Source organism: Glycine soja, chromosome 12, assembly GCF_004193775.1.
Source record: "Glycine soja cultivar W05 chromosome 12, ASM419377v2, whole genome shotgun sequence".
Lineage (NCBI taxonomy): Eukaryota > Viridiplantae > Streptophyta > Magnoliopsida > Fabales > Fabaceae > Glycine > Glycine soja.
Genome location: NC_041013.1, coordinates 590,387 through 615,183, shown reverse-complemented (window position 1 = coordinate 615,183; position 24,797 = coordinate 590,387). Strand labels below are relative to the sequence as shown.

Below are 24,797 nucleotides of genomic sequence, written 5' to 3'. Positions count from 1 at the left end.
TGTGATTATCTCTGTGATAAATTAATAGCCCTCTTCGTGATTCTCTATATGTATTAGTTGGGAAAGAATCGTGATGACCGTGAGAGACTGCCTGTGAGTTTGTCCGTTCAACATGGAAAGGGCTGTGATGTGACGAAGAGAAAAAAAAATGGCGTGAGAATGTTATGTGAAAATAGAATTATTCAGGGCTTTAATAGATGTTTTTTCTAGGGATCAAAATTTGCTACAATTCTTTTTGAATTGCATGAATCGAAACCCTTAAAATAGGAGTATATTGTATTGAAATGTTAAGAGAAAAATTAATAAAAAAATAATAATAGCCGATAGGTTAAGAATTGTAAACGGTGCAATTATTTATGAGCTCCAGAGGATCCATATCCTTTTTCTAGGTACTTGGAGGCTTGAGCTTGAAGTAGATTAAGATTGTGGATGCACACAAGAAAAGAATCACATTTATCTATTATGTTGGAGCAGTTGAACTAGTCTTTAAATAAATAATGTTAATTTTACCTTTTTACATTATTACACTATTGCATTGTAGGAGACATGGTTTCAATAAAACTAACGCAATTGTACACTTATAGGCAGCAAAGATTACTGTTAGACTGAATTTTCTTTCAAACCTTTCCAATTAATGAAGTGTAAATTTTAAATAGAACAGAAAGTGATCCTTAAAAAATTAGTTGTCATTTACACGATGTCTCCGACAAATACGGCTGTTTTTTTATCTATTAAGAAACGGAGTCCTTGCACACTTTCCCTCATTAGTTGTCAGTGGATCATTCCTATGCTTGTCGCTTTGAATCTCTGCTTCTCTTGGCTGTTATACAATTTTCAACTAGGTTTATTGGTGACGAAATCCATGAAAGAGGGAATTATCTTTTATTTTTCCTTTTTCGTTTGGAAATTCAACGCAAGGCTTGTTACATGGCTATGAGTGTTAAATATGATCCAGATACATATCCATCTTGATCCTGTGCTTCATGAGAGAAAAAATATTCTCAACTAATCCAAAATTTAATCTGATAAAAAATTATTTTCACAAAAATCAAATTCAAATATTGTTCGACCAATTCAATCTTAACTTAATACATTAATCACATATGTCCCATCACTTAGTAAGTTCTTTAGGTATGAATAGAATACAAATAAGTTGTTAATTTTGAAATATCCATGCATTAGATCTACCCGATCATGAATTAATTCAAATTTCAAAGGCACACTACAAATCTTTTTGAAAATAACTATCTGATTTCAGCAACACTGATCATTTCCCATTTCAATTACTAGAGATTAAATTAAAGAACAAGTTCCTTCTAGACAAACTACCAAACTCTATTTGAAAGCAACATAAGCGATTGATAGCATTGTCAAAGATGACTCCTAAGAGAGAAATCAGCACTGCTTTTTCAACGTCTGATTGTTCCACAAGCAAAGCAAAATAGTAGAAGTATGATTATTTCCTCAGTAGCACAAGACGTGGCCTTTCGTAGGATGCACGTAAATAATTGTCAACTCAACTCAGCAATGGTCTTCTTGTTTAGTCAGATTTATGCCTTTGACGCTTGAAGAGCGTGACAAGGCCATAGAATACTGAAAGCAACCACTGCCAAATAAGTATGAGCCAATTTCTTGGCTTAGGAACTGGTTGAGGCCTTGGTCCAAATATTCCTTTATATATCTCTTTCTGCTTTTGGTAAACAGCCTTGTCATGTTCAGCAAGCAATCTCAATTCTTTAGCAATTGCTTTGTCTTGAGGGGCATATTTACTTGCCTTTAGAAAATCTTCCCTGGCAGCATCCGTTTGCCCAAGTGCTGCTCTAGCCTTACCTCGCCTAAATAATGCCTTCACATTGTTCTCATCCTCACCCAGTACCTGCAAGTTCCATCATAAAGTTAAACACAAGTGGATCACCAATGACTTGACTTTCATGGTTGTACTATAATGTGGAAAAGATTATTTCAATATCAGCCAGAAAATCATAGTTTCACATTGCATCATAAATTCACAATACAATTTAGTTAAAATGCTAAGATATTTGGCTTAATTTGTTTTCTAGATGAGATAACCCGTCCTATCCTATTGCATAACAAATATACTAAATGTGGTGCCCACAGTTACATGCTAAATTGGCAGCAAAAACAACTCCTTGTTGACAGTGGCTACGTATTTTCTTTGGCTGACAAAATATAACAAGACATTTACAGTAGTGAATAGTGACAAAGTCCACATCTTCTGTCTAGACATGATCTGATTGGGTAATAAATCAAGCAAATAAACAAAAACTAGTGTGAAGTTTTCCTTCAATAAGATTAAAGGGAACCCTTATGACAAAAAAGCGTTAGCTGTCTTCAATGTCTCAGAGAGAATATTATGTTATGGCCTCACTAATGTCCGATGCTAAAGCAGCATATTATTAGAATATAATTGTAAGTTATAATTATATTCCATTCACAACCCAAAACTAAAGGAACTTGCAGAAAAAGATAATTTTAACACTATTTAAAGGAACCTCAATAAGAGGTATAGCTACAAAAATTAAAACAAACAGAAAGCTTTTTATGCTGAATTGATCAGTTAAAGTCTGATACTCACAATGCTGCATTGTCCTATGGCTTCTTCGTAGCGGTTCAGCTTAATCAAACAGGCTGCCATGTTAAGATGGCATGGATTCTTTACTGCCAGAGCCATATCTCTATACTTCCCAAACAACTGGAACATGAAGTCATCTCCCATATATGCAATGGCCTGACAAGAACCAAGACAATCACAAATTTGTCAAATAACCCAAAATAAAAAGAGAAGATATTTCCATGGATTAAGAACAGCGAAGAATTATTAAGAAGAGCACAAGAAACATAAGTGTGTAACCATTTCATACTGTTGCATAGCCTCCTCTAGTTTTTCTTCCTGATACAAAGCATTTCCATCCATCTTTCTCCGGTCTGCTGCACCAATTCTTTCCTCCACAGTCATATCACTGCGAGCTTTCCCCTGTGAAATCAGGTGCTATAAGCATCTAACCAAGTCCACAGCCATCCATAATTTAATGGCAACTTACTTCTTTTGTTTCATCAAAGCCAATGAGCTCAACTTCATAAACTAAATCTGCCTTGGGTGGAACATTTGGAAAAGAGAAGCTTCCTTCCTCTCCATATCCTAATTCCCAGCCCACACTCACCAACGCACGCTCCCCAGCTTTCATGCTTGCCACACCAATGCCCAACCCAGTCATTTCTTTCTTTTCTGTTTACGAGAAATACATCAAAATCAAATAAACACTAACAAGCCTGGTAGAGCAGTTCACATGGTAGAAAGATATCCCACAAGTCCTCTTGATTAATGTCCAAAGAAACTCGATACTTTAAACTTCCATCAGGGACATACCTTTTCCTAAGACCATCTCAATTGGCCGTTGCTCCAGCCATGTGTCTTCAAACTTGTGTTGTGATTTCTCAGCCCACGCCCTGTAATGGACTACAACCATATACACCCAGCAATCATGATTTTGATCCAACAAGAAAAAGAAAAGGCTACGCATAAAAGGGCCACTAAGAATAGTACAGTAGTAGATATTAGGAACTACTTCCAGATATAATTTTGGTCCTCCCAGCTTTTATCCCCACTCAGGATTTTTTTCTTATGTTGAAAAAACATTAGATGTCCAAACATTTTACATTTTCACATCAAACCATTCTCATATATTGCTTAAATTATACCTTAAGTTGCTATACCTTACTAGACACAATAAAAGCCTTTCCAAGGAAAAAGAAAATACTGACATCACATAATTTGATAGTACTTTAGCATGTCTCAAATTCCCCTCCATTACAGCAATACTCAAATCTGGGGCTGTCTGACTTACCCCTCGAATTTATGGTGAAAGCACAAGTAGTTTAACAGGGATAGGTTCAATTGTGTTCAAATATTTTTTTTATACACACAATTGCAGCTTAAATTATGTAAGAGCGTTTTACAAGTAGGAAACATGCAACAAAACATCGTGGCATCATTGGATTTCACACTAAATTGCAAACATGACAGAGTGAGACTAAGATTGAGTGTGGTACTTACAGAAGCAAGTTGAATATTTGGAAGGTTTCTGGCCATGACCTTCCTTAATGATTTGTTTGCTGACCTTCTCATGAAGGACCTCAACTTCAGAATCAACTTTTGGGGGGTTACTACTGAATTCTGGTGCCGGTTCCCCCTTAACAAATGCTGAACTTTCAGTAATCACTTCATTTTCCTCTTCTTGACCTGCAACAATTAACAGTGCCACACACAAAAAAAAAAGGTTTAAGCAAGCATATACTAAGGTGAAAGAAAGACCATTTTGTCTAACCCATAGAAGTGCATGCAAATTACCGAGCGATGATTGGGTTTGAGACTCTTGAACTTCCTCCATTCTGCAAAATTTTTGTTGAATACACAATTTGAGGAGAGTGAGAAAAAACTAATTAGATTAGTATAGATTTTAAGAAGAACCAAACAGCAAGGGAGATGAAAATTGTGGAAGTGGAAAACGGTGAAACTCTCTTACGTTGACTGGATGGATCAGCTTTTGTTCGTATCGTGTGTCACTTGATCGGAGAAGATTCTAGAGAGAGAAAGAAAGGAAGAACATGACGGCTAAAATAGTGAAGCTGAAATTACAAAGTCAGTTTTTTATTTTATTTATTAACGTTGGTTACTTTAATTATTGAGCACTTGACTTTCCACAGAGTCCCCAAATATAACGAGATTAATTCTTAATTTGAGATTTAATCAAATTTAAATTCATTATTTTTCTCAAAAAAGTATATTTTATAAGGATTCAACTTATGTTTTTCTCATAAACTTAGTGTTTAGTAATCATTATTTTAGCAACAGGAATTATGTAAAATAAATATTACTAGTAATTTTTATATAATAACAAGCATTATAATTTGTAGTGTACAAGATGAATATTTATTTATATAATTGAAATTTATAAAAAAATAAAAAATAAATATATAAATTATATTATAATTAAAGTGTATGATAAACATTTTGAAATATATAAAGTAAAATTTAAATTTATAATGAATTAATTAAATTATAATATAATATTTTTAAATTAAAGTAAATAGAAAATTAAAAAAGTCAAGTATGATATGTAAAATAAAGATAAAATTAAGAAAAAGAGTAGTTTGGGATGATTAAGAAATATTTTTTTTATTAATTGCAAGAATAATATGTAAATACACAAGAAAAGATATTGATAATGTTTATTTGAGAGTAAAAAATGAAAGCCAAGGTATGCATGTTAATATATAATTTATAATCTAGTAACAGCAAATTTCAAAAAGTTTTTTTAAAGAAAAAAGTGATAAAGAAATATTTATTTCGATAAAATAAACTAATTTAAATAGTATGGATAAAAGTTTAAATTGCTAAATTATGCAGTCTTTTGCTGTTAGTTATACGTATAAAATGTCTATTCTTGAACATCCTCTTAATGGGGATTTGAAACTGTGTGCATTGGAAGTATCCTATTTCCTTGTTTTTTTTTTTTTTCTGAAGGTGAAAATTTGAATAAAATAAAGAGAAATAGGATGAGTATCGAATTTGAAGTTGAAATTCAACTTTAGAATTATAATTAAGTTTCTTAATTTATAATATAAGGTACAGATCAGAATTTAATTCTTTATAAAAATTTAGTAAACAATATTTTTGAAACCACTAAAAGTTTATATGATACACTAATGTTTACATTAGACCATTCTAAATTCATATATAAAACAAATAAAAAGGGCAGACTGTATTTCAAACTCAAGCTAAAAAAATTACTTCAGTTACTCAAATGTGATATATTTTGCTCATATCTGAGACATATATATGTAAAAATACAGCATGTTTTTGCAAGTTCTTATCAACAGAGGATTTAGAACATATATATATATATATATATATATATATATATATATATATATATATATATATATATATATATATATATATATATTTTAAAATTCTTATTGTGGTAACACGACAGTTTTTAAAGATAGCTATAAACAGAAGAAAATGCTTTGCCTTTCTTTTACATGAGTAGTATGTATGACTCACTATGATTCAAGTTCCCAACAACATGGATCCCTAGTGCTGAATTTCAATATTTTAATGAATTGTACCATCCCGTTTGTGTATGCTAGTTCTGCATGCTCTAACACTAAACCATGACATCCTGTCAACACTTCCTTTCAGGAGCAAAACTAATTCTGATTCATGAAATGATCAAGTTCAAGTTCATAGCAATCCTTCCCTGTGGTTTGATTTGATCGATTTGCAGATTGGAATCTCCCGCCTAAAAGAATTGTCTTTACAAAATTCTCACACCCCAATAATGGAATCGGAAATTAAAAAAGGTGAAGGAAGGAAAGAAAAAAAGAAAAATGAAAAAATGTGACGTACACCTTTGCATGACCTATGCACATAAAAACAGCTCTAAAATTTTGCAAGGACGCCAATAAAAGATACGCCTCCTTGCTGGAAGCAAATCAATGAAGAAATATAATTCAGTGAACAAGGCTGATCGATAATTGTTGCCCCTAAAAAACACACTGATCCAACCATAAATATTGTTGTGAAATCATGGTCAAGAAAGCAGCTAGTGCAACTTTTCCGAGCATCTTCTATATCAACTAATGTAAGGAGAGTTTTATCAAGAAACTCAACTATGAGAATCACCATCTTTTCTACCATGAATCAACATCCGGCTGCTTTCAAGAAATTATCATACGGGCGTGATGCTGGCAGTTGAAAGAAGGCAGCCTGATGCTGGTATGCTGTTGCACAAAGCCTTGGAGAAGTGTCAGGTAATGTGTGGTATGAATTCGAGTCGAAGTTTGAATCCAAAAACGGATTTCCACTCTGCAATTCAAATGGCATGGGAATAAGATGTTTTTTTGGTTATAGGGAACAAGTTAACTCAAACTTTATAAACATGATGGCATCCAATAAGTGGGTGAGTGGTAAGTAGAATTTAATAATTGAAAACTCCCTTAAAAAAAAGCAGCTCAAGTGCCCCATAGATGAAAGTATCTCAGAGTGACCAGTGTTTATTAGAAATTTCAAAATTTCATGTAGTAAAGAAGTACCGAAGGTAAAGTCTGTTGAACACTGGAATTTGAGGACTCGTCCTTTTGCTGGTTGTATTCAGGAGCAGGAATCCTAAATGAAAAATATCCCTGCATTGGATGGGTACCCATGAAAGTGGACATCTTCTGCTGCTTTCCCATGAGGAGGGCCTCACAATGGAGAGCCATTTCCTTGTAAGGCATGTCAAACGGTGTTGAAATAGAAATCCGTCCTACTTGATGTGTTGTCTCCGAAACCTGCAGATGAATTATCATTTTTTATAATAAGTATAAATAGTAGATGCAATGTCTGTGTAAAGTCTTTTACACTGACATTCTATCACAAATTGTCATATATGATAAGTTTGTTAATTTTTATAATACTACTTTAAAAGTTATACCAAGAAAAATTTCTAACTAGTAAACCATATAAAAAACTTTTATTCAGTACATGCCTATTAAACTCTAATAATAAAATTCATTAACTTTGATTTTTTGAGAAATAAAATTTAAATAGTAAAACCAGGTAGTACCATTTACATAAGAATTAGATGAGAAAAATTAACAAAGAAATGCACAAGTGTTCTTTTTTCAACCTCGGGATTAATTCTACTGCTAACAATCAAAACAGATACGAAGAATAAAATTCACCCACAATCTAACTATGAACAAATTGGTCATTTAATGTGGAACTGGAGAGTCTCCAGAAATAATACCCAGCTAAAACTCATGGGCATGGAAATGGACACAATACAGTCAGGAACACTGACACTGCAATATTTTAAGTGCCGTCCTAAAACTGAAAAATGAATTTCAACATATCTTTTCCAATTTAGTCGAGCACAGTTCAGGAATATTATACTTTATCTTACGCAAAAGTCATCTTCATGACTCTCCAAAAGTGTTGAGATTGAGAACCAAGTCAACCCAATTGCTTAAGTTACTTATCAGGAGCAGATTTCAAGTTGTTAATGTATCTAATGTGTTCCTTATGCAAGAGCCATTTAGGCTTGAAGTATTGGCAAGGCATAGGGCCACACTCAAGTCTCTTGCTAAAATCATAATTAATATTTTATTAGGAGAATAGAGGATTCGGTATCAAAACATAATTTGTTAGATGGAGGACCAAGAATACTCTAACAAGTGCGGCGTTATGTGTGTGTTGGATTATTCTATGTTCAAAACAACATTAATCAAAATTGAAGAGTTTTTGAAAAAAAAGTCATATTTTCCTATAATTTAATTCAAACTAAACATGTTATAAGTGTGTACATGTTAATGACAAGAACTTACTGAACCCAAAATGTCATCAACACTCAGCAGGCTTAGATTTTGTGAAGGCTGTTGCTGTGGATCAGAATTAGCTTGGCTCTCCAAACCACAAGGTGGAATGTCATCGTCAATAGTAAATAATGAGATATCAACCTGCATTATTTCATGGGAGTAAGCTATGAAGGTTAAAATAAAATGAAAATACATTTTTTTCAGAAAAGCAAGATCAGAGCTGCGCAAGTTACCATATCAGGAAGTTTATCTTCTTTTAGTCCAGACTGGTACATATTTCCTGTTGTCTCAGCAGATAACTGGGCTCCCAAAGGACAGGCATCATCAGGTGAAAAATCATTCAGAAGCTGTTCCCTTAAGATGGATGATTCCTACATAGAAAGGACTCAAAGTTAGTTCATTCATTCTGATAAGCTGGTGTAGCATCACATGATATCTAGCCATTACATTAGATGATTTTCCCAGACTCTGCACTATCATGGTAGCAAATGATTCTTTAGACTGGTTCTCAGTTAACCTTATTGCTGAAAGTGCCTTTAAAGCATCTTCATCATCCTCTTTTGATCCATAAACTTTACTTGGCTGCCTATCTGTATCAATAACCGCTTGTAACTTGCTATCATTAACCAGTTGCAGGAATGGATCAACCTAAAAGCACAAAAAATTCTACGAGATAAAATGAATGGCAATTTATCACAACAAATACCAAGAGGAAATAGATAGCACAGTTGAGTAAATAATCAATGTATTAGCAAGCAATAACAGAAAGTGGGGAAAGTATGGAAAATAGAACAACTTAAATGAAAAACTTTGTATGGAACAAGATATACATACTGTTCTATCTGTCAATGTCGTTTTAGCAATAGAAATTAGAGAGAGGATGTTGTAGGCCTTGGATGCGAAGATAATCATGGATGTTGCCAGTGTAAAGAGAGATCTGCGGCGTGATGGTTGCAGTTTTACTGGAAAAATAACAGTTTTTCAAAACTAGGCACCTTAACAACACTTTGCAACTTTAAACCATTTTGTCCAAAAGCAACATAGAAGAAACAAGAATAAAATAATCAAACATGAATCGTATGCAATAAATATAATTCATGCTATAACCTCTCAAGTTGTGTTTGGTTGAGTATGCAAGAAATGATCTCATTAATCCGATATATCATGGAAAATCCAGACTGACGTACTTCCACATGAAGCATATTACATCACTAGCCACATTAGAATTTGCCCATGCCATATATTGACCACTAGATATTAATTACAATCACAAAAAAATACAAATGCTTATTTCTAATTTTAGCTGTTCAATCATTTTAAGTCAGGGATGAGGATATTGCATATGAATTCCGATAAAAGTTTATGGCTTCTGCCCAGTAAATTCAAAATACTTATCACCATCACATTACGATTCTAGCCATAAAACTATTCTAGTCAGTTACATGTTTAGAGCGAGAGAGAAATGAAGTAAGCCCTAGATAATCATTAATTCAAAAAGAAAGTTCTCTTTTGATTAGGGGGCAATGAAATGGAAAATTGTTGGAAGAAACTCTGTTCCCCTATTAGTTAACCTTAACCTCATATTTGATCAGAAAAGTAAGTGCAGACTGACATACTTTTAGTTACTCATAAAGCCTCCTTTAACTTAAAGGTTTAATTAAAATGATAATATTTAAACACCTGTGAGAAACATATTGAGAGTTTCTACCATTGGTTCAATTAGGAAAAGTCAGAGATGAGTTTAATTAGCATGTGAGTTTTATATTACTGAGAGTACATTTGGTATATTCGGAATCAATCTAGAATGGAACCATAAAACAAGCGTTAATTCCTTCATACATGCAAGGGATGACCATTCCCACCTCACAAGGGTGGAAAGGGGTAATCCCTGTCTTTGCATAATAAACGATTGAAATGGAATTGTTCTTCCATGTCTTCTCTACAATCTTGAGTACCAAACACTCTTTTAGAAGGGAAGATTGCGAAAGAAATCATGTGGTTTTAAAGATAAGTTGGTAAGATATCCATCCATAGCATACATTGCTTGTATTGAGCCTCTCGTTCTAAGGAAAGACAAGAATATGCAAACATAGTAACATACACACATTAAATAATATAGGAATCAAGGCTCTACCATTTTCATTGAGAGAAATGCTCCTTAAGGAAAAAGCCAACTGAAAACTTTGAGTTAGAGCTTCGTGAGAGGAATTCTGCAGGAGATAAAACTTCCAAGATATGAGGATAAAATAAAAGCTACACTTAAAAGATAACTTGTGCGCTAAAAAGTTCAAAGAATATTCAACTACAGACTTGATTGTGAAGCATTGATAAAACATATGAACATTATTAGAGGTGCATAAGTACTTCCATGGCCAATACCAAAACTCAATAGAATATTAAGAGAATTATAATTAAACTTTGAAAAATTAAGTGAAGTTCTGAAAATCATATATAAATTACTTCATCAAATAATTCTCTATCTGAGATGGCTAGTCATTAATCATAAAAAGGGACCACTCAGCAAATTTACTATCTAATCAATTTAAACTTCCAAATCAAGGATGTTGCGCTGGACCACACTGCTATTTTATCACACAATGTTGGTAATGATTAACCACCACACCGAAAAGAAATGGAGTAATATACACCAGGGATGTCGAGGTAACACTAGTGAGTAGGATATATAATTAACAAAAGCAGTTCAAGTACAGTACTCATAGTTTACTGGTGAATGTTTGCACAATGCAGTACACAAAAATTTCTATATATATTTTTATTATCCAAAAGATTTTATAACTTTACTAGAATTTTTTATATTTCAATATTGATTATAATTACATTTTAATTAGTCACTTAACCTTTTCCAATCAAACTTCTAAAATTGTATTTTTGATATAACTAATAGACAAATAGTTATATTTATCAGTTTTGTTATGAAGTAGGTTAATCAATGAAGTAAATATAATTTTACAAACCATGTTTTTCTTCTTTCTTTTTTATAATAGGCTGGTTCATTTTTTTTGCATTGATCATAAACATTTTTATCATGTAATCCCTAAATTATCAAGGTAATATAGAAATTCCTGCTGGAATTAAAATATGTAACTGCAAGTTTGATCATTGATATAGCCTTCATGTTAATACAAGCATGTGAAAGTCATGAGTTTGAATCTAATCTTGGAATAATGTATGAGGTGTTTTTTTTCTATAAATTTTTAGGATGACAATAACAAGAAAACAATTGGAAGAAAATTTTTATAAATAATTAGACACTAGAATTTGAAAAAAGTATTTATAGTTATTTTCATCACTGTACCAACTAAAAGAAAACTAACCTATAAATCAAGAAAAGATAAATTCAAGTGAAAGATATTGTACACAGAAGAATAAACCCGTAAGTGTAAAGCAAGATCATTATGAAGATATTGTCAATATATTATTCTAATATGAGGAGAAACTAACATAAAAAGACGGTTAAGTATATCACCATTAAAGGCTCAAATAGGTGAATGTATCACTCTCAAATAAAGTTTAATAATGAAAATTGCATTAGCCTAAAAAAAAGTCAATTGAGAAGCTTTTTTGTTAACAAATAATTGTCCAACTGAGAAAGGGAGATTTTTTTAAATAATTGAAAGAGATAGTGCATGAAGTTGCCGCTTTTTATGTCTGCAGTTGTCAGTCTGCCACTTGTTTAAGTTGAGTATATTAGATTTTCTCATCATTTATAGGAAGCAAAGAATGTGTCAAAAAAATGTCACATGTTAGCTTCAGCTTCGTTTGTCATTAACTCACCACAATTTGGTTTGAACAAGATATATAAAATGCCAAACAAAAACACTGATTAAGCAAAGTGACTTGATATCAACAATTCGTTTCTAATATATTTATAGATATTAAAATGAGCATGTTACCTTACTCCGAGCAACTAGCAAGACAAGGCTGTAGGTATGAGCAATTGCTTCAAAATTTTCAGATGTGTTTAGAGGATAGATAGACTGGGCCCAGATTGATGATAGCAAAAGGTTAATCTGATGACTACTCAGCCTAATGGGTAATACCTGTGACATAGTAGTCATAAGAAGACTGGTAGCATCTGGTGGTGTTTGATTGATGTGTTCTTTCATTATTACATAAATGTAAAAATGACAAAGTACTAGTATATACCTGTTGTTTATTTGAAGTATTTGTAGTATTTTCTTCCACGGTTGTGGGTATTTGTGGCTTCTTTGCACTAGTAGCACGGCTGTAACTAGACTTCAATCTATTCATCATAGAAGAATTATGAACCTTTGAGTTCTTGTTATCCGTATATTCAGCACTGATCATAGCAGATTTTCTTGTACTAGTAGTACGACTATAAGTTGACTTCAATCTGTTCAAAATGGAGTTATCATTAACATTTCCATCTGTATGACTATCTTCTGACAAGGAATTTTGCTTTCTCTCCAATTTCTCAAAGAGTGCAGATGAAGAAGAAAACACAGAGACATTTCGTGAGAGCATTCTTTGAATACCAGCTGCCTTTGTCATGGGGGTTCCTGAAGAGGAAGGTTGTGGACAAACTGAAGATGGCACAAGAACAACAGAAAATATGCGGTGTGCACCCACCCTGGTTTCATGGTCTGCATGGACCATTGCCAGGAGTAACTGATGAAATAATGCCTCAGGGAATGCCTATAGAGTAGAGTTCGAAATTTGCAGACAAACAGAAAAGAACAAAGAAAAGTTAGAAAGAAGCAAGGAAATATTACATCATAGCCAAGCAAGTAATTTAACTAATCTTGCCTTGTTCTGATATGACAAATTTGGTATTGAAGCAACTATTTGAGCAGTTCTATAGACTGCAGCAATCAAGGTTCTGGCCATAACAGTAATATTAGACATGTTTTCCAACAACACAGCCATGGTATCAATAACAGGACCTGCATCTGCAATCTGCAAAATATTATAGCCAGTAAGCACAAAAGAATATTAGATCACTTAAAATTAAACATCCAAATATGCATACAGATCTATATGTTTATCTGATTTGTTACACTATTAACTAAAATCATCTTCGGTAGTGGGGAATTTGTTGTCACCTTAATTGTTAATTGTACAAGGCATTCATCTACTTCTATTTGGTATTTTTGGTTCCATTGTATTATTTCAGACCCTAAATTTGAATCATCAAGAGAGCAGTGTATGCTTTTTCGCAGGTGCCTCATCATATCACTCAATGCACCAATTATAGCCACAGATTGTTGAGACCTTGTTTGTTGAGCAAGATGGGTAATAACACCAACAATGTCAAGCTGCATTTTAGGATTCTTTAAGACATTCTTGTGATCAAGGTGCTTGACTAAAATGGATAGTAACAAATGTGTATTATGTCCTGTAAATTAAAGCAAACCCAATTATAAATTGTTCAAATAGGGAGGGGGAGGGAGACTTTGATAGAAAGCTAATGTTACAGCACTCAAGAAAATAATTACCAGAATTTTCGATTATAGACTGCATGTTAAGCAGAACAGAAAGAGCAAGGCCATGTTCTGGAGACCAGAGATTGGTATTATCAAAATAGCGGAACAAGGATTCCAGAACACGTCGTACTGTTGTTCCCTCCTTGGCTAACTTTGCCATATTTTGTATGCAAACCCGTGACCAAAATCCAGGGTTCGTGGCATTATCCCTGTGGAGGAGAAGAAAAACAAGTTAACAGTGATTATAACTGATGAGCAACTCAAAAACATATGCAATTATGAGAAGAAGGGAAGTTACACAGGCACGTTAACTTCTCCTCTGTCATTCACTACCACTCTCCAAGAATAAAGCCTCATTGCATTCTCATTTTGAGAATCTTGTTTGACATCCCCATAGTTTTCCAAAACAACTGAAACAACCTGAGTTAACAAGAGATGCATAAATCTGTCAAATACAAGTATATAGAAGAGTAAGACAAATGATCCCATGGAACTATTATTATAAGGGGTACAGATGCTAGTAAATGAGAAAGTCAAATCCATATGACAAATGATTATAGTCAATAGAGGTGTTTTTCAATCTCAATCAGTAAGTAATATGTTAAACAATCAAAGCTGTCATAATTAAGTTAATCATGGCAGACACTAGAGCAATTAGTAACATTTATTGAACACCTAGCTTCGGGTCAAAGAAAGTGCACTGATTTAAGAACTACAATCAATCATTATTTTCTCTGCCTAGGTAAGGGAAAATGCCTTACATTGTCAAAATAAATATATTACTAACTTACATTGTCGAATTCAGCTGAGATATGAGTGAATTCACCCATGAACCAAACCTGTAAAAGACAAAAACAATCTAATCAATTTCACTTCAGCACTACATTGTCCTCTTCTTTGATAACTTCATCATATTTGGTGTGTTGAAAAATGGATCAGCATTCAAAAGATCACAGAACAGTAGACAGCATATGCCCATGTAAGATTCTAATTACCATGGATGAAAGGACTTGAAGGCCAGCAGCCCGCAAAAGTTGTACTTTGGCATCATCTCCCATTTCTTGAGCTAGATTGCAAAGTTTTAAAATGAACCCATCTAAATTGAACATATAAGTACCATCCCTCTGCACAAATAAGAGCATACTAAACACTTAAAGCTTCCACACGAAAAAACTAGCATTGTTGTATGTATGTATGTAAACAAAGAATGAACTAGCAGCAAACTCATAAATTGCAAACCTACCAAAATCCCCCACCTGATTGTTCACAAAGTCAAACAGAGTTTGGCAACCTAAAATCTGCACTTCGTCCTGCCGTGGTTGATCAAGAAGAATCTGTATGATGCTAAGCAAGCTACTTGCAAACAAAGGCCTGGCATAAGAAAGGGGAAATCAGCTTGTGTCACAGTATAATAGTGAGAAGCAAAACTTTATGCAGATGCTTTTGCTAAGATACATGATACAATAAGTAGATGCAAAGAACATGGCATCATTTATTTGAAGGCCTCTTAACTATTATACCGACAGTGGTGCATTGGTGAGTGTGAAAGTTGATGCCACTGAAATTAATTAATTCTAAATTGGTGAATTTGAATGTGAGAAAAAAGAAGCTCACATTTGGTCTTTACAAGAAATCAACAACTTCCTATAAATACAGATAACAACTTTGACAGATTGGTAGTTTTCAGTTCTCAACTCCCTGTAACACCTTTGCTCCAGATAGCTCGTTATCTGAAACAAATGAAGGCATATTATAATATTTATTTATTTATAAGTATAAAAATATATAATTAGAGGATTTTTTTTGTCACAATAGTATTGGTACGGAATATCCACTGGCTTTGCTGATGATTAATCTTCACCGGGAAATCTAACTGACCACCTTTAGTGGGGTCTTCCCTCCCAATCATGTTTTTTTCATTCACAAGACTCGAATCTGAGACCTTGCTTTAAGGGAGCGAGCCCAAGACAACTGTGACCAATGACTTGTTGGTAAAGTTAGAGGAAAATGGATACATGCCTTAGGGACGCGGAGAGGATTCTTGGAGGCATATTCGCATAACTTACTGATCATACGCTCATTTGGTTCTTCATCCTGCAATTGCCAATTACAGGAAGAAAAAAACATCAATAATTCATCAGTAATTAATTTATACTCAATTAATCAGAAATCACAAATCCAATTGAAATAGAAATGTGACCGGTGTGCGAGGGAAAATATCGGCGAGCAATTTCTTGTAACGCTTAATTGGATGTCTGGATCGCTCTCGCAACGCAGGGCAGAAACAGCAGAGGCTTCCGCAAACCGGCCATATGTTTCGTGAAATCACGCTCATCTTCCTCTTCTTCTTCTTCTTTCAATTCCAAACAAACTATTACTTAATAATAATAAGAATGTAATTGAAGAGATAACACATGAAATTGGAAATGGAGAGAAAGAAGAAGAAGAGAGAGGATTGGAGGATCCAATCAGAGAGAGAGAGAGATGGGAATGAGAATGAAACTGTTATTCCGAGGGCACCGCGGAATAGAAGGCTCTCCGGCTCTAAGGTAAGGTGGATGGATAGATCCTCTCTCTCTCTCTCTTTCTGCGTGTGTTTTGGTTTTCTTTTTTCCCAATCATGGGAAGAGTACATTCCTGTTTGTATTTATAGTGTTCCCTTTCTCATTCAGAGACAGCCTCACACTTTAACACTCTCCCGCCAAGTAACCTTTTCCGTCATGCAATTATTACCTCTTTCAAACTTTGAATTTCAATTCTTAACTTAATCATTATTACTTTTAATTTATTAAGAAACAAATCAAGTGATATATGATTATTTCAACTTAATTAACTAGAGGAGTTGACTTTAAGTTCAAAGGCAGATGTGACTCCCTCTTTTCTAAGAGACTATTTCAATTCATTCATACATCCTCTTAAAAAAGTAGTTCATTTAAAATTATCCTTAATTGTTTTTAAACTAATCATCTATTTTTTTCACTCAATTATTTCTCATCCAGTTAATATTGATAAGTAAATTCTCCAATCTTGATAAACACAAAGAAAAAGTTGCTTTCGTTAATTATTTAGATGTGTGGATTCTCTAATCTTCATAATGGAAAAAAAGATGTTTTCATTAATTTATAGCTTTTATTAATTTTTTGTTAAAACATTGTTAATTTAACAATACTTTAAAATAATAATTAATGCTTCTAAAAATTAAAAAATATCTTATAAAAAGACAAACAACTTTCTAGAAATAATCTTATAAAAATGATAGAGGAACCATAAATTATAAAAGTTTTTATACTATCTTTTAAGCAAAAGGGGACACTAAGTTGATGCCAAATGTTTGTTATAATTTCAACTAGGTTGACACTAAAGGAAGCACAAGGCTAGGGAGTTATACTGTTAATTAATTAATTGATTTTTATATAATCAAAATAATTATTAAAAAAGTTAATAACTTTATCATATGATAGTTTATGGTAAGATGACAATTCATATCACACATATATTATTTAGATAAATTTTTCATACATGATAATTTACTGAATTTATAATGATCAACTTAAAAATCATATTTAACAATTGTTTGAGAGTATATAACAAAAATATCTTAAGCGGATAAAAATCATGAACTAAAATGACATATAGTTATTGAAGTTAGAGATCCAAATTATAGAACCTTAACGCCGAAAACCAAAATAACTAATAGTTGTTAGTTTCAAAAACTAAAATTTCATTCCTATTTTCAGGGATAAAATAATTTATTGTTAAAATTTAGGAATCAATTTAATTGTTTCATTTATTAATGGATAATTCGTAAGTGTCTTTATAAACATTTTTCTTGCCTATTTTTTCGTATAAAAAAATCATATCATTCCCATTTGATTGGAATTAGAGTGCATAAACATAATGGCATTATTTGGATAGCTTCTTTTTTATTTTATTTCCAAATATGAGATGTCAATAGGTTGGTTTTTTCAATCTTTACAAAATGCAAGAAAAGAGGCTATGCTTTTATTTTTTCTATATAAAAATTTACACACTCGGACGGAGTGGGAATGCAATCGGAGCTAACGCTTGTTGCAAGAGTACCAAAAAAGTTATTTTAGAAGAACTACTAAAATTGGAACACCTTTGGTTGGTGGTATTGCATGAGCTTTCATTGAATTTTAATATCTTTGCATTTACATATAATATGTGCTTATAGATATACAAATAATTAGATATGGAGATTTAATAGAACATTTGTGATTTAACCATGTTTTCCGGTTTATTACCATCCTCGTTCAGTGTCTACGTATGTCTTATACTTGGGAGAGATTTCCTCCATTGTCTCCTGAAAGTAAGCCATGAATCAGGACCACACGCTTCTCCCAAAGACTTTTGCCAAAAATTGGCGACAATTGATTATCGTAAACAAAACAAAAATGAGAAGGAAAAATTGCGTGCTTGGAGATGAGATTGTACATGGTAAGTTGGAGAAAAAGAAAACCAAGATAATAGATATACACAAACATTAACATAGATATCTAATCAAGCCAAGCCTCGATCGACATGGCAATAGCGATAACGCAATGTTCAGAAAAGCTAGGCTACCTTATACTTCAATTAGGCAAAAATTTCCTTGTGTTCATGGCCATGGTGGTTGCATGCAATGGTGCACATTTCCTACTAAAGCCTTATTCACAACCTCGCGTTGCTTCTGACATAATGGTAAGCTCTCTGGTGATGCAGAAAGAACGAAAGAAAAGTACTGATGATGAAAAATGAAGTTTCTGATATATACTAGTTGCGTTATGTTATGCAGGTAGGACTAATTATGGGGAACATACCTTTTTTACGTGAACTATATGAAGAATTCAACAAGACCTTTGGATTTATCATTGATTTTGGCATGATGTGTTACATGTTTGCTTTGGGTATAGAGATGGATCCTTACATGCTCTTCAAGAGACCAACAAAGGATGCTCAAGTTGCTTATGCAGCAATATTGTGCACTTTCATCATATGCTGTTCCATGACACCACTCTTCCGTTACTTCACACACCAACATGGATTAGCATTCACCCTCTCCCTCTCTGCTCTTGTCTCCAGCACGGCGTCTCCCGTTCTCACGCGTCTAATAACCAGCCTCAAAATAGGAAAATCAGACATTGGAAGCCTTGTCATAGGTGCCGGGATGCACTCGGATTTCCTCTGCTCATTGCTTCTTTCAGTTGGCTACATTTTCATGCCATCGGATGCTTATTGCATTGGCACTAAAAAAGACAAGACTCTGCTGACCATCATCACAGTGAGCATTGTAATTGTAGCACAGACAATGTTCACAGCGGTGGTTTCGCCAGTATTTATGGCATGGGTGAACAATGAAAACCCTGAAGGGAAACCCATGAAAGGATCACACCTGATACTGTCAATTGCCTTCGTGGTAATGATTTGTGCCTCCTCAACTCTATACGACTATAGTCCGGTTCTAAGTGCGTTTATGACAGGGATATGTTTACCCAGGGAGGGTAGAGTTTCCAAATGGGTTGTCAGCAAAATCAACTCTCTCTTGACAACCATCTTCTTTCCCGTCTTCTTCTTGTGGATGGGGTATGTGGCTGATATCACCAAATTCGACCCTGGAGACCCTACAACGTGGCTAAGAGTGATTTTACCCATTGCCATAGTGGTCGTGGGTAAAGTTGTTGGCACACTTGTTGCTGGGGCACTGCTTGGCTTTCACTGGCCAGAATCAATTGCAATCGGATTGCTCCTTATCACCAAGGGCCATTTTCAAATCTACATGGCTATCAAAGGGGCAAGTATTATCCTCATTTTCTCTCTATCTTCACCAATTACTTGCATCGCATCGCCTTTTCCCTTTGGCCTTTATCTTCATGCATGTGTATGTCAATTCAAGTTTCTAGCACTAGCTAGTGTGGTGAGGTAAGTGGTAACTTTTTTGATAGATGTTCACGTTTCCACTTCCTACTCCAAGGGATATTGAGTCATGAGCTAAAACCAATTATGCAAATACAGCAGCAGTTGAATCTTGTACTAATACTACTATACATGCAGCACCATGCATGCACTGCGCATTAGTACTAATTGTTAGGAAAATGCTAACCTAGGACACTGGTTAAGAAATCAAAAGTGGAAAGTTTTTTGATAGGAAATGTAACAGTACACTCTCTCCCTTATTTCCAATGTAATCTTCAACAAAAACTTTTTATTTATTGATTCATTAACCAGCGCCCTTGACCCTAATTGTTGAACGAAAGATGCATGCAGCAGAAAGATGCATGCAGCAGAAAGATGTAACCTTTTTTTTTTTCATAATTATAACAGAAAATCATGTGAAGCAATGAATGAATCATCAATCTCATGGTTTTGTTTGTCCTTCTCTTGTATTACCAGCTGAGTTGTGGCACCGCCACTACTTCCTCCTCCGGCATTATTTCGGTAATTACAATATTTTTAACATTGGTGCATGCCCCCATAGTCGTGGCACAAATCATCAAACGTGCCAGGAAAAGGGCACCTACTCACAGCAACGCCCTCCAATTACTGGACCCATTAAGTGAGCTAAGGATATTCTTGTGCCTTCACGGACTTGATAATGTTCCTGCTTCCATCAACTTCATGGAGATCTCAAGGGGGTCAGCAGACTCTGGTATTCTGGTATATGTTGCAGAAATTATTGAATTAACTGATCAAATAGCAGCAACAATGGAGAGTGGTGAAGGAGTGCATACAACAACTATAAAAGACAAGGAAGTGACAGAGATAAGAGAACAAGTAACCAGCTCCTTTCAAGCCTATGTAGATAGAGATGGCGATGGGATTACATTCAAAAGATCACTGGCAGTGTCAACAATCACTAACATGGCAAAGAATATCTGCGTCTTAGCAGAGGACTTGATGATTGCCCTCATCATACTTCCATTCCACAGGAAACAGCGTCAGGATGGAAAACTGGATGGTGGCAATCCAGGCTTCAGATACGTGAACCGGAAGGTAATCTCGGGGAAATAAATTACAACTACAACTTGAACCTATGTTTGTATGATCTCTTATTCAATATAATGTTTCTAATAGCTAAATCAGCTTGTAACTTCTCCACTAAAAGATATTTTGTTGAACAGTTATTGAAGAGTGCTCCTTGTTCCGTGGGGATTCTAGTGAACAGAGGTTTCGGATCCATCGAGAAAATATCAAGGTTTGAGGCATTGCTTAAAGTGGCAGTAATATTCATTGGTGGAAAAGATGATAGAGAAGCACTTGCCTATGTGGGTCGTGTAGCATGGCATCCGGGAGTAAAAGTGATAGTAATAAGATTCCTGGTAGATACCAATGAAGAATCTTCAAGACTGGCAGCGCATAGGGTAACCCTTACAGAGCAAGAGGAGGAGATGGGGTTGGATGATGAATGCTTTGCACAGTTCTATGAAAGGTATATAGTTGGAGGTCGCATATCCTATATGGAGAAGCATCTTGCAAATGCATCTGAGACCTTCTCTACTCTGAGATCATTTGAAGGACAATACTCACTGGTCATTGTAGGAAGAGAAGGTGGAGCAAACTCTATATTGACAAAGGGGATGAATGACTGGCAACAGTGCCCAGAACTGGGACCAATAGGGGATGTTCTTTCAGGACCAGACTTCTCAACGTCAGTATCTGTGTTAATAATCCAACAACACAAACTTAGGGGAGAATTAGATGGACTTGACGAGGAATTCTCTATCATGTAGATGTCAATGGATAGGTAGTGTAGAGATAGATACAAACTGTAGCAAAGAAACTGAAAATTGCTAGAACCACCCGTGAAAATTGTAAAGATAAATGTACAGTTTGTTAGATTTAATCAGATTGTTACAATCAATAAAACGCGCATTCAGCAATCATTTCTCCAAGGGTGCGCCGAAGTGCATTGGTACCTTGCGTCCTCAGAGAAGCGTCTTAAACCATTTTTAAGAGAAAACAAATTTGACAAGTCACCCTCAACAGAAACATGTCTCCTTACACTGGTCAATTACTGGAATAATCCTAAAATATACTAATTGCTTCTAAACACGTTAATTATTTAAATATACTGCAACAAGAGAAAGAGAACAATTATCCACTAGAACTAGACAACGCTTATCGTGCTGATTTCAAGGATGCATATAATATTCACCACAGAATAAGACCTCCCCTTATTCAGAGCAATTCCGTTAGAATTCACTAATAATTACACCCACAACAACGGAAGCCTACTCTCTAAACCATTTTACTAAATCCAAAGGTCCAAACCATATAACTGATTACTCATGTCACCAGACACGCCCTCAACAGAGTATATTTGGCACAGTAAATAATTCTACAATAAAGCCGTTAAGATCCATGAGACAGATATTTACTAATAGTTGCTAATATTAATGCATTTTTGCTAACTTCGTAATTGTTCACAATTATTAAAATTCCTCCAACACACCCATATTTAACAAATTTCCCAAAACACTCAAAAGCATCCTATTTAAATTCCATTTAGCAGAAGGGATTTGCTATCTCAATATCTGCCAGGGCTTGTAACGCAACACCGTCCATCTTGGCCGTATATCAATAGTCCCTAGAAAACTTCAACATCTCTGCCTGCAATAAAAAATTTGAATATGTTACCAACCGTAACTTAAGAAAAAAGGAAATAAGAATACTGAATAAAATCCATATAGAATCATTTTTCACAAGTACTGGGGTTTCAAAAAATTATATCCAATATTCCAGTCTGGAAATGATGTGCACTATATGAAGCAGCTAGTATTTCACCCGGTAAACTGATAAAAGCCACTAAGAGACAATTATTTAGTACGCATATTTCAAAACAACCATATAAAAGCTAGAGAGTCTTTGGTAATTATTTGATAGTCAAGAGGTTCATTCCCAAATGAAGCAAAATCTATTTCTGAATTTCATGTGTGGCATAGATGTCCTTAATTGGACACATGCATATTTCTAAATGCCTTTAGGAAAAATATAGTGAGTACCATAGAAGAGTAGAAACAATCAAAGGGGAAAGCAAACTTCTAATGTAAATGCTGAACCTCATTCAATCTCCAATTTCTCCACAAGTACAAAAAAGCATTAGAGACACCAAAGAATCAAAATGATATCAGTCCTATTTCAAAAATCTACAACTACTTTCTTGGTTAGGGAAGAAAATTGAAATCAGACCCATATGACAAGCATCATAATGTGGTACTAATCGCTGATACTCAATTCAATATTTGACAAATTTTGCAAACTAGGAGAGTAAACAGGTAACAATGATGTCATAGAATTTAGATATTTTGCACAAAGAAGAACAAAAAGACACATTTTACCTCAAAGGCACTCTTCAAATGATCAAGTTCCCTGTCCAGATCATTAACAGACTGGTTATATGCCTGCATTGGCGAAGACTGACTAGTGGTGTGTATCTGCAAAAAATAACAGATAATACTTATGAACTCTTGATTCACATACAGAACAAAAAAATTTATGTACTCCCCAGTTCCTATAAGAAAAGAAAACTAAAAAAGACTTCAAAAAGTACATAAACACGTGCGCATGCAAGCGCACACAGACACAAGTGTGAAGTCAATATCCACGTATCAAAAGATTAAAATGAAGCCAGATTGAGGCAATCCAAATAGGTCTAAAACTAAGCAGCAAAGACACATTTAAATAAAAATCATGGCAGGTCATAACTGTACCAGATAAGTATCTGTGTTGAACACTGCATAGACACTTTAAATATTTTTAATTGCATGCTCATAATTTTTTTGCCTTAACTTCTAAACTTTTAACCATAATTGATTCAAATGCTCAAAATAACTCATGCTCATTTTTAAAATATAAATCCTCTCTTGTGATTCAAATTTTCATTTTAGTTCTATACATTTATTATAGCCATGTTGTGTAGTATGATTTTTAAAATTTGCGGTGTCTCCATGTTCATACCCAGTGTCATATCTGTGCTTCCTAAGTTTAAAACCGAAACCAACACCAATTCAGTTTATTTGCATGAGAGATCTATCTAATCCTAAGACAAAGATGCAATCCACATTTATTCCAAATAAAAGTAGGATTTGGGTCTTATTCTTTAACCCTAACTAACTATATGGTCGAAATAGCTTAGAACTAAAACCTGAACTATTCCATGAAATTGAAAGAAGGTAGTAATAAGGAAAAGACGCTAACCCTGACAATAATTTTGTATTGAAGAGGATGAGGAAGCTTGTATCCGGCAAACAAGACATTGGGGTCTCTGTGCAGCTGCCTGAAGAACATCAAAAACAAAGAAAAGTTAGGGTTTCGAGGTGACACTGGGAAGTGAGAGCAAGGAGGAAGGAGAACGGGGGTACATGCGGAGGATGTTGCCGATAGTGTGCTCCTCTCTCTCGATGGTGAAGGACGCCGCATTGATGATCTTCGTGTCCCTCTCATAAGAAACCCTTCGGAAATTGAAAGGAAAAAAGAGAATGAGAAAGTGAAAAAATGGAAGAAAGAGAAGAGAAGAATTGAAGATTGAGAGAATAGATAGTTACTTTTTGGTGCCTTCAGGGACGACGAAACGCTCGTAACGATCTGGGGCATTCATCGCTTCGCCCTCTCACTACTCACTACTCTGTCTCTCCAAATGAAATGGAAATGTTACTGTACACACCTATTATCATGTCCCCGGGCCCAAAATTAACTATCCTCTTAATATTAATATTGAGATAGCTCACTTAAATTAAAATTATTACAATACCAAACAAAATTAAAAATCTAAATTTTAAAATCTAAAAAAACACACATAAAATTTGTTTCGATTCTCTTCTTGTCTTCAAGATGTGAACCGAGTTAGTGGAATTTAATTTGATTAAATTATAATTTTAGCTTCGATAATTTATAATCTACAGTTTTGGTCCTTCTTGTACACAACAAAGATATTAGAATTTTAAAATTAATATA

At 34.3% G+C, this 24,797-nt stretch overlaps 4 protein-coding genes across 4 annotated transcripts; 1 reads left to right on the top strand and 3 right to left on the bottom strand.

Annotated features, from left to right (window-relative positions):
* Positions 1-1,270: 1,270 nt before the first annotated feature.
* Positions 1,271-4,648, bottom strand: LOC114380408 (peptidyl-prolyl cis-trans isomerase FKBP42-like). The gene is made up of 8 exons (XM_028339446.1): positions 4,545-4,648; positions 4,370-4,410; positions 4,076-4,261; positions 3,389-3,478; positions 3,063-3,247; positions 2,873-2,995; positions 2,597-2,749; positions 1,271-1,876 (listed from the first exon to the last, which is right to left on the bottom strand). The coding sequence occupies exons 2-8, from the start codon at positions 4,407-4,409 to the stop codon at positions 1,541-1,543; spliced, it is 1,113 nt and encodes a 370-aa protein (XP_028195247.1). The 5' UTR covers position 4,410; positions 4,545-4,648; the 3' UTR covers positions 1,271-1,540.
* Positions 4,649-6,017: 1,369 nt separating this feature from the next.
* On the bottom strand, positions 6,018-16,473 carry LOC114378611. The gene is made up of 19 exons (XM_028337258.1): positions 16,048-16,473; positions 15,867-15,941; positions 15,462-15,577; positions 15,104-15,218; positions 14,843-14,971; positions 14,639-14,686; positions 14,146-14,267; positions 13,860-14,056; positions 13,467-13,759; positions 13,171-13,320; positions 12,550-13,059; positions 12,297-12,443; positions 10,517-10,592; positions 9,217-9,344; positions 8,830-9,030; positions 8,616-8,753; positions 8,392-8,523; positions 7,120-7,356; positions 6,018-6,892 (listed from the first exon to the last, which is right to left on the bottom strand). Exons 1-19 carry the CDS (start codon positions 16,180-16,182, stop codon positions 6,728-6,730), a joined length of 3,114 nt encoding a protein of 1,037 aa, XP_028193059.1. The 5' UTR covers positions 16,183-16,473; the 3' UTR covers positions 6,018-6,727.
* Positions 16,474-18,272: 1,799 nt separating this feature from the next.
* On the top strand, positions 18,273-21,632 carry LOC114378410 (cation/H(+) antiporter 28-like). Its single transcript, XM_028337004.1, has 4 exons — positions 18,273-18,548; positions 18,643-19,638; positions 20,238-20,837; positions 20,966-21,632. Exons 1-4 carry the CDS (start codon positions 18,390-18,392, stop codon positions 21,572-21,574), a joined length of 2,364 nt encoding a protein of 787 aa, XP_028192805.1. The 5' UTR covers positions 18,273-18,389; the 3' UTR covers positions 21,575-21,632.
* A 472-nt stretch (positions 21,633-22,104) lies between these two features.
* LOC114378409 (DNA-directed RNA polymerases II, IV and V subunit 11-like) lies at positions 22,105-24,532 on the bottom strand. Its single transcript, XM_028337003.1, has 5 exons — positions 24,389-24,532; positions 24,206-24,295; positions 24,042-24,120; positions 23,183-23,278; positions 22,105-22,454 (listed from the first exon to the last, which is right to left on the bottom strand). The coding sequence occupies exons 1-5, from the start codon at positions 24,439-24,441 to the stop codon at positions 22,422-22,424; spliced, it is 351 nt and encodes a 116-aa protein (XP_028192804.1). The 5' UTR covers positions 24,442-24,532; the 3' UTR covers positions 22,105-22,421.
* Between the last annotated feature and the right edge of the window lie 265 nt (positions 24,533-24,797).

Coding starts and splice junctions, on each gene's coding strand:
- LOC114380408 (XM_028339446.1), bottom strand. CDS start 4,409: ATGGAGGAAGTTCAAGAGTCTCAAACCCAATCATCGCTCG. Junction 4,262..4,369: donor TCAAACCCAATCATCGCTCG/GTAATTTGCATG, acceptor TAATTGTTGCAG/GTCAAGAAGAGGAAAATGAA. Junction 3,248..3,388: donor TGAGATGGTCTTAGGAAAAG/GTATGTCCCTGA, acceptor TCTCGTAAACAG/AAAAGAAAGAAATGACTGGG.
- LOC114378611 (XM_028337258.1), bottom strand. CDS start 16,182: ATGAGCGTGATTTCACGAAACATATGGCCGGTTTGCGGAAGCCTCTGC. Junction 14,268..14,638: donor TCTCAGCTGAATTCGACAAT/GTAAGTTAGTAA, acceptor TTGTTAACTCAG/GTTGTTTCAGTTGTTTTGGA. Junction 7,357..8,391: donor TTGATGACATTTTGGGTTCA/GTAAGTTCTTGT, acceptor ATTCATCTGCAG/GTTTCGGAGACAACACATCA.
- LOC114378410 (XM_028337004.1), top strand. CDS start 18,390: ATGGCAATAGCGATAACGCAATGTTCAGAAAAGCTAGGCTACCTTATA. Junction 18,549..18,642: donor GCGTTGCTTCTGACATAATG/GTAAGCTCTCTG, acceptor TATGTTATGCAG/GTAGGACTAATTATGGGGAA. Junction 20,838..20,965: donor TCAGATACGTGAACCGGAAG/GTAATCTCGGGG, acceptor TTTGTTGAACAG/TTATTGAAGAGTGCTCCTTG.
- LOC114378409 (XM_028337003.1), bottom strand. CDS start 24,441: ATGAATGCCCCAGATCGTTACGAGCGTTTCGTCGTCCCTGAAGGCACC. Junction 23,279..24,041: donor AATACAAAATTATTGTCAGG/GTTAGCGTCTTT, acceptor TATTTTTTGCAG/ATACACACCACTAGTCAGTC. Junction 22,455..23,182: donor ATTTGAAGAGTGCCTTTGAG/GTAAAATGTGTC, acceptor TTTTTATTGCAG/GCAGAGATGTTGAAGTTTTC.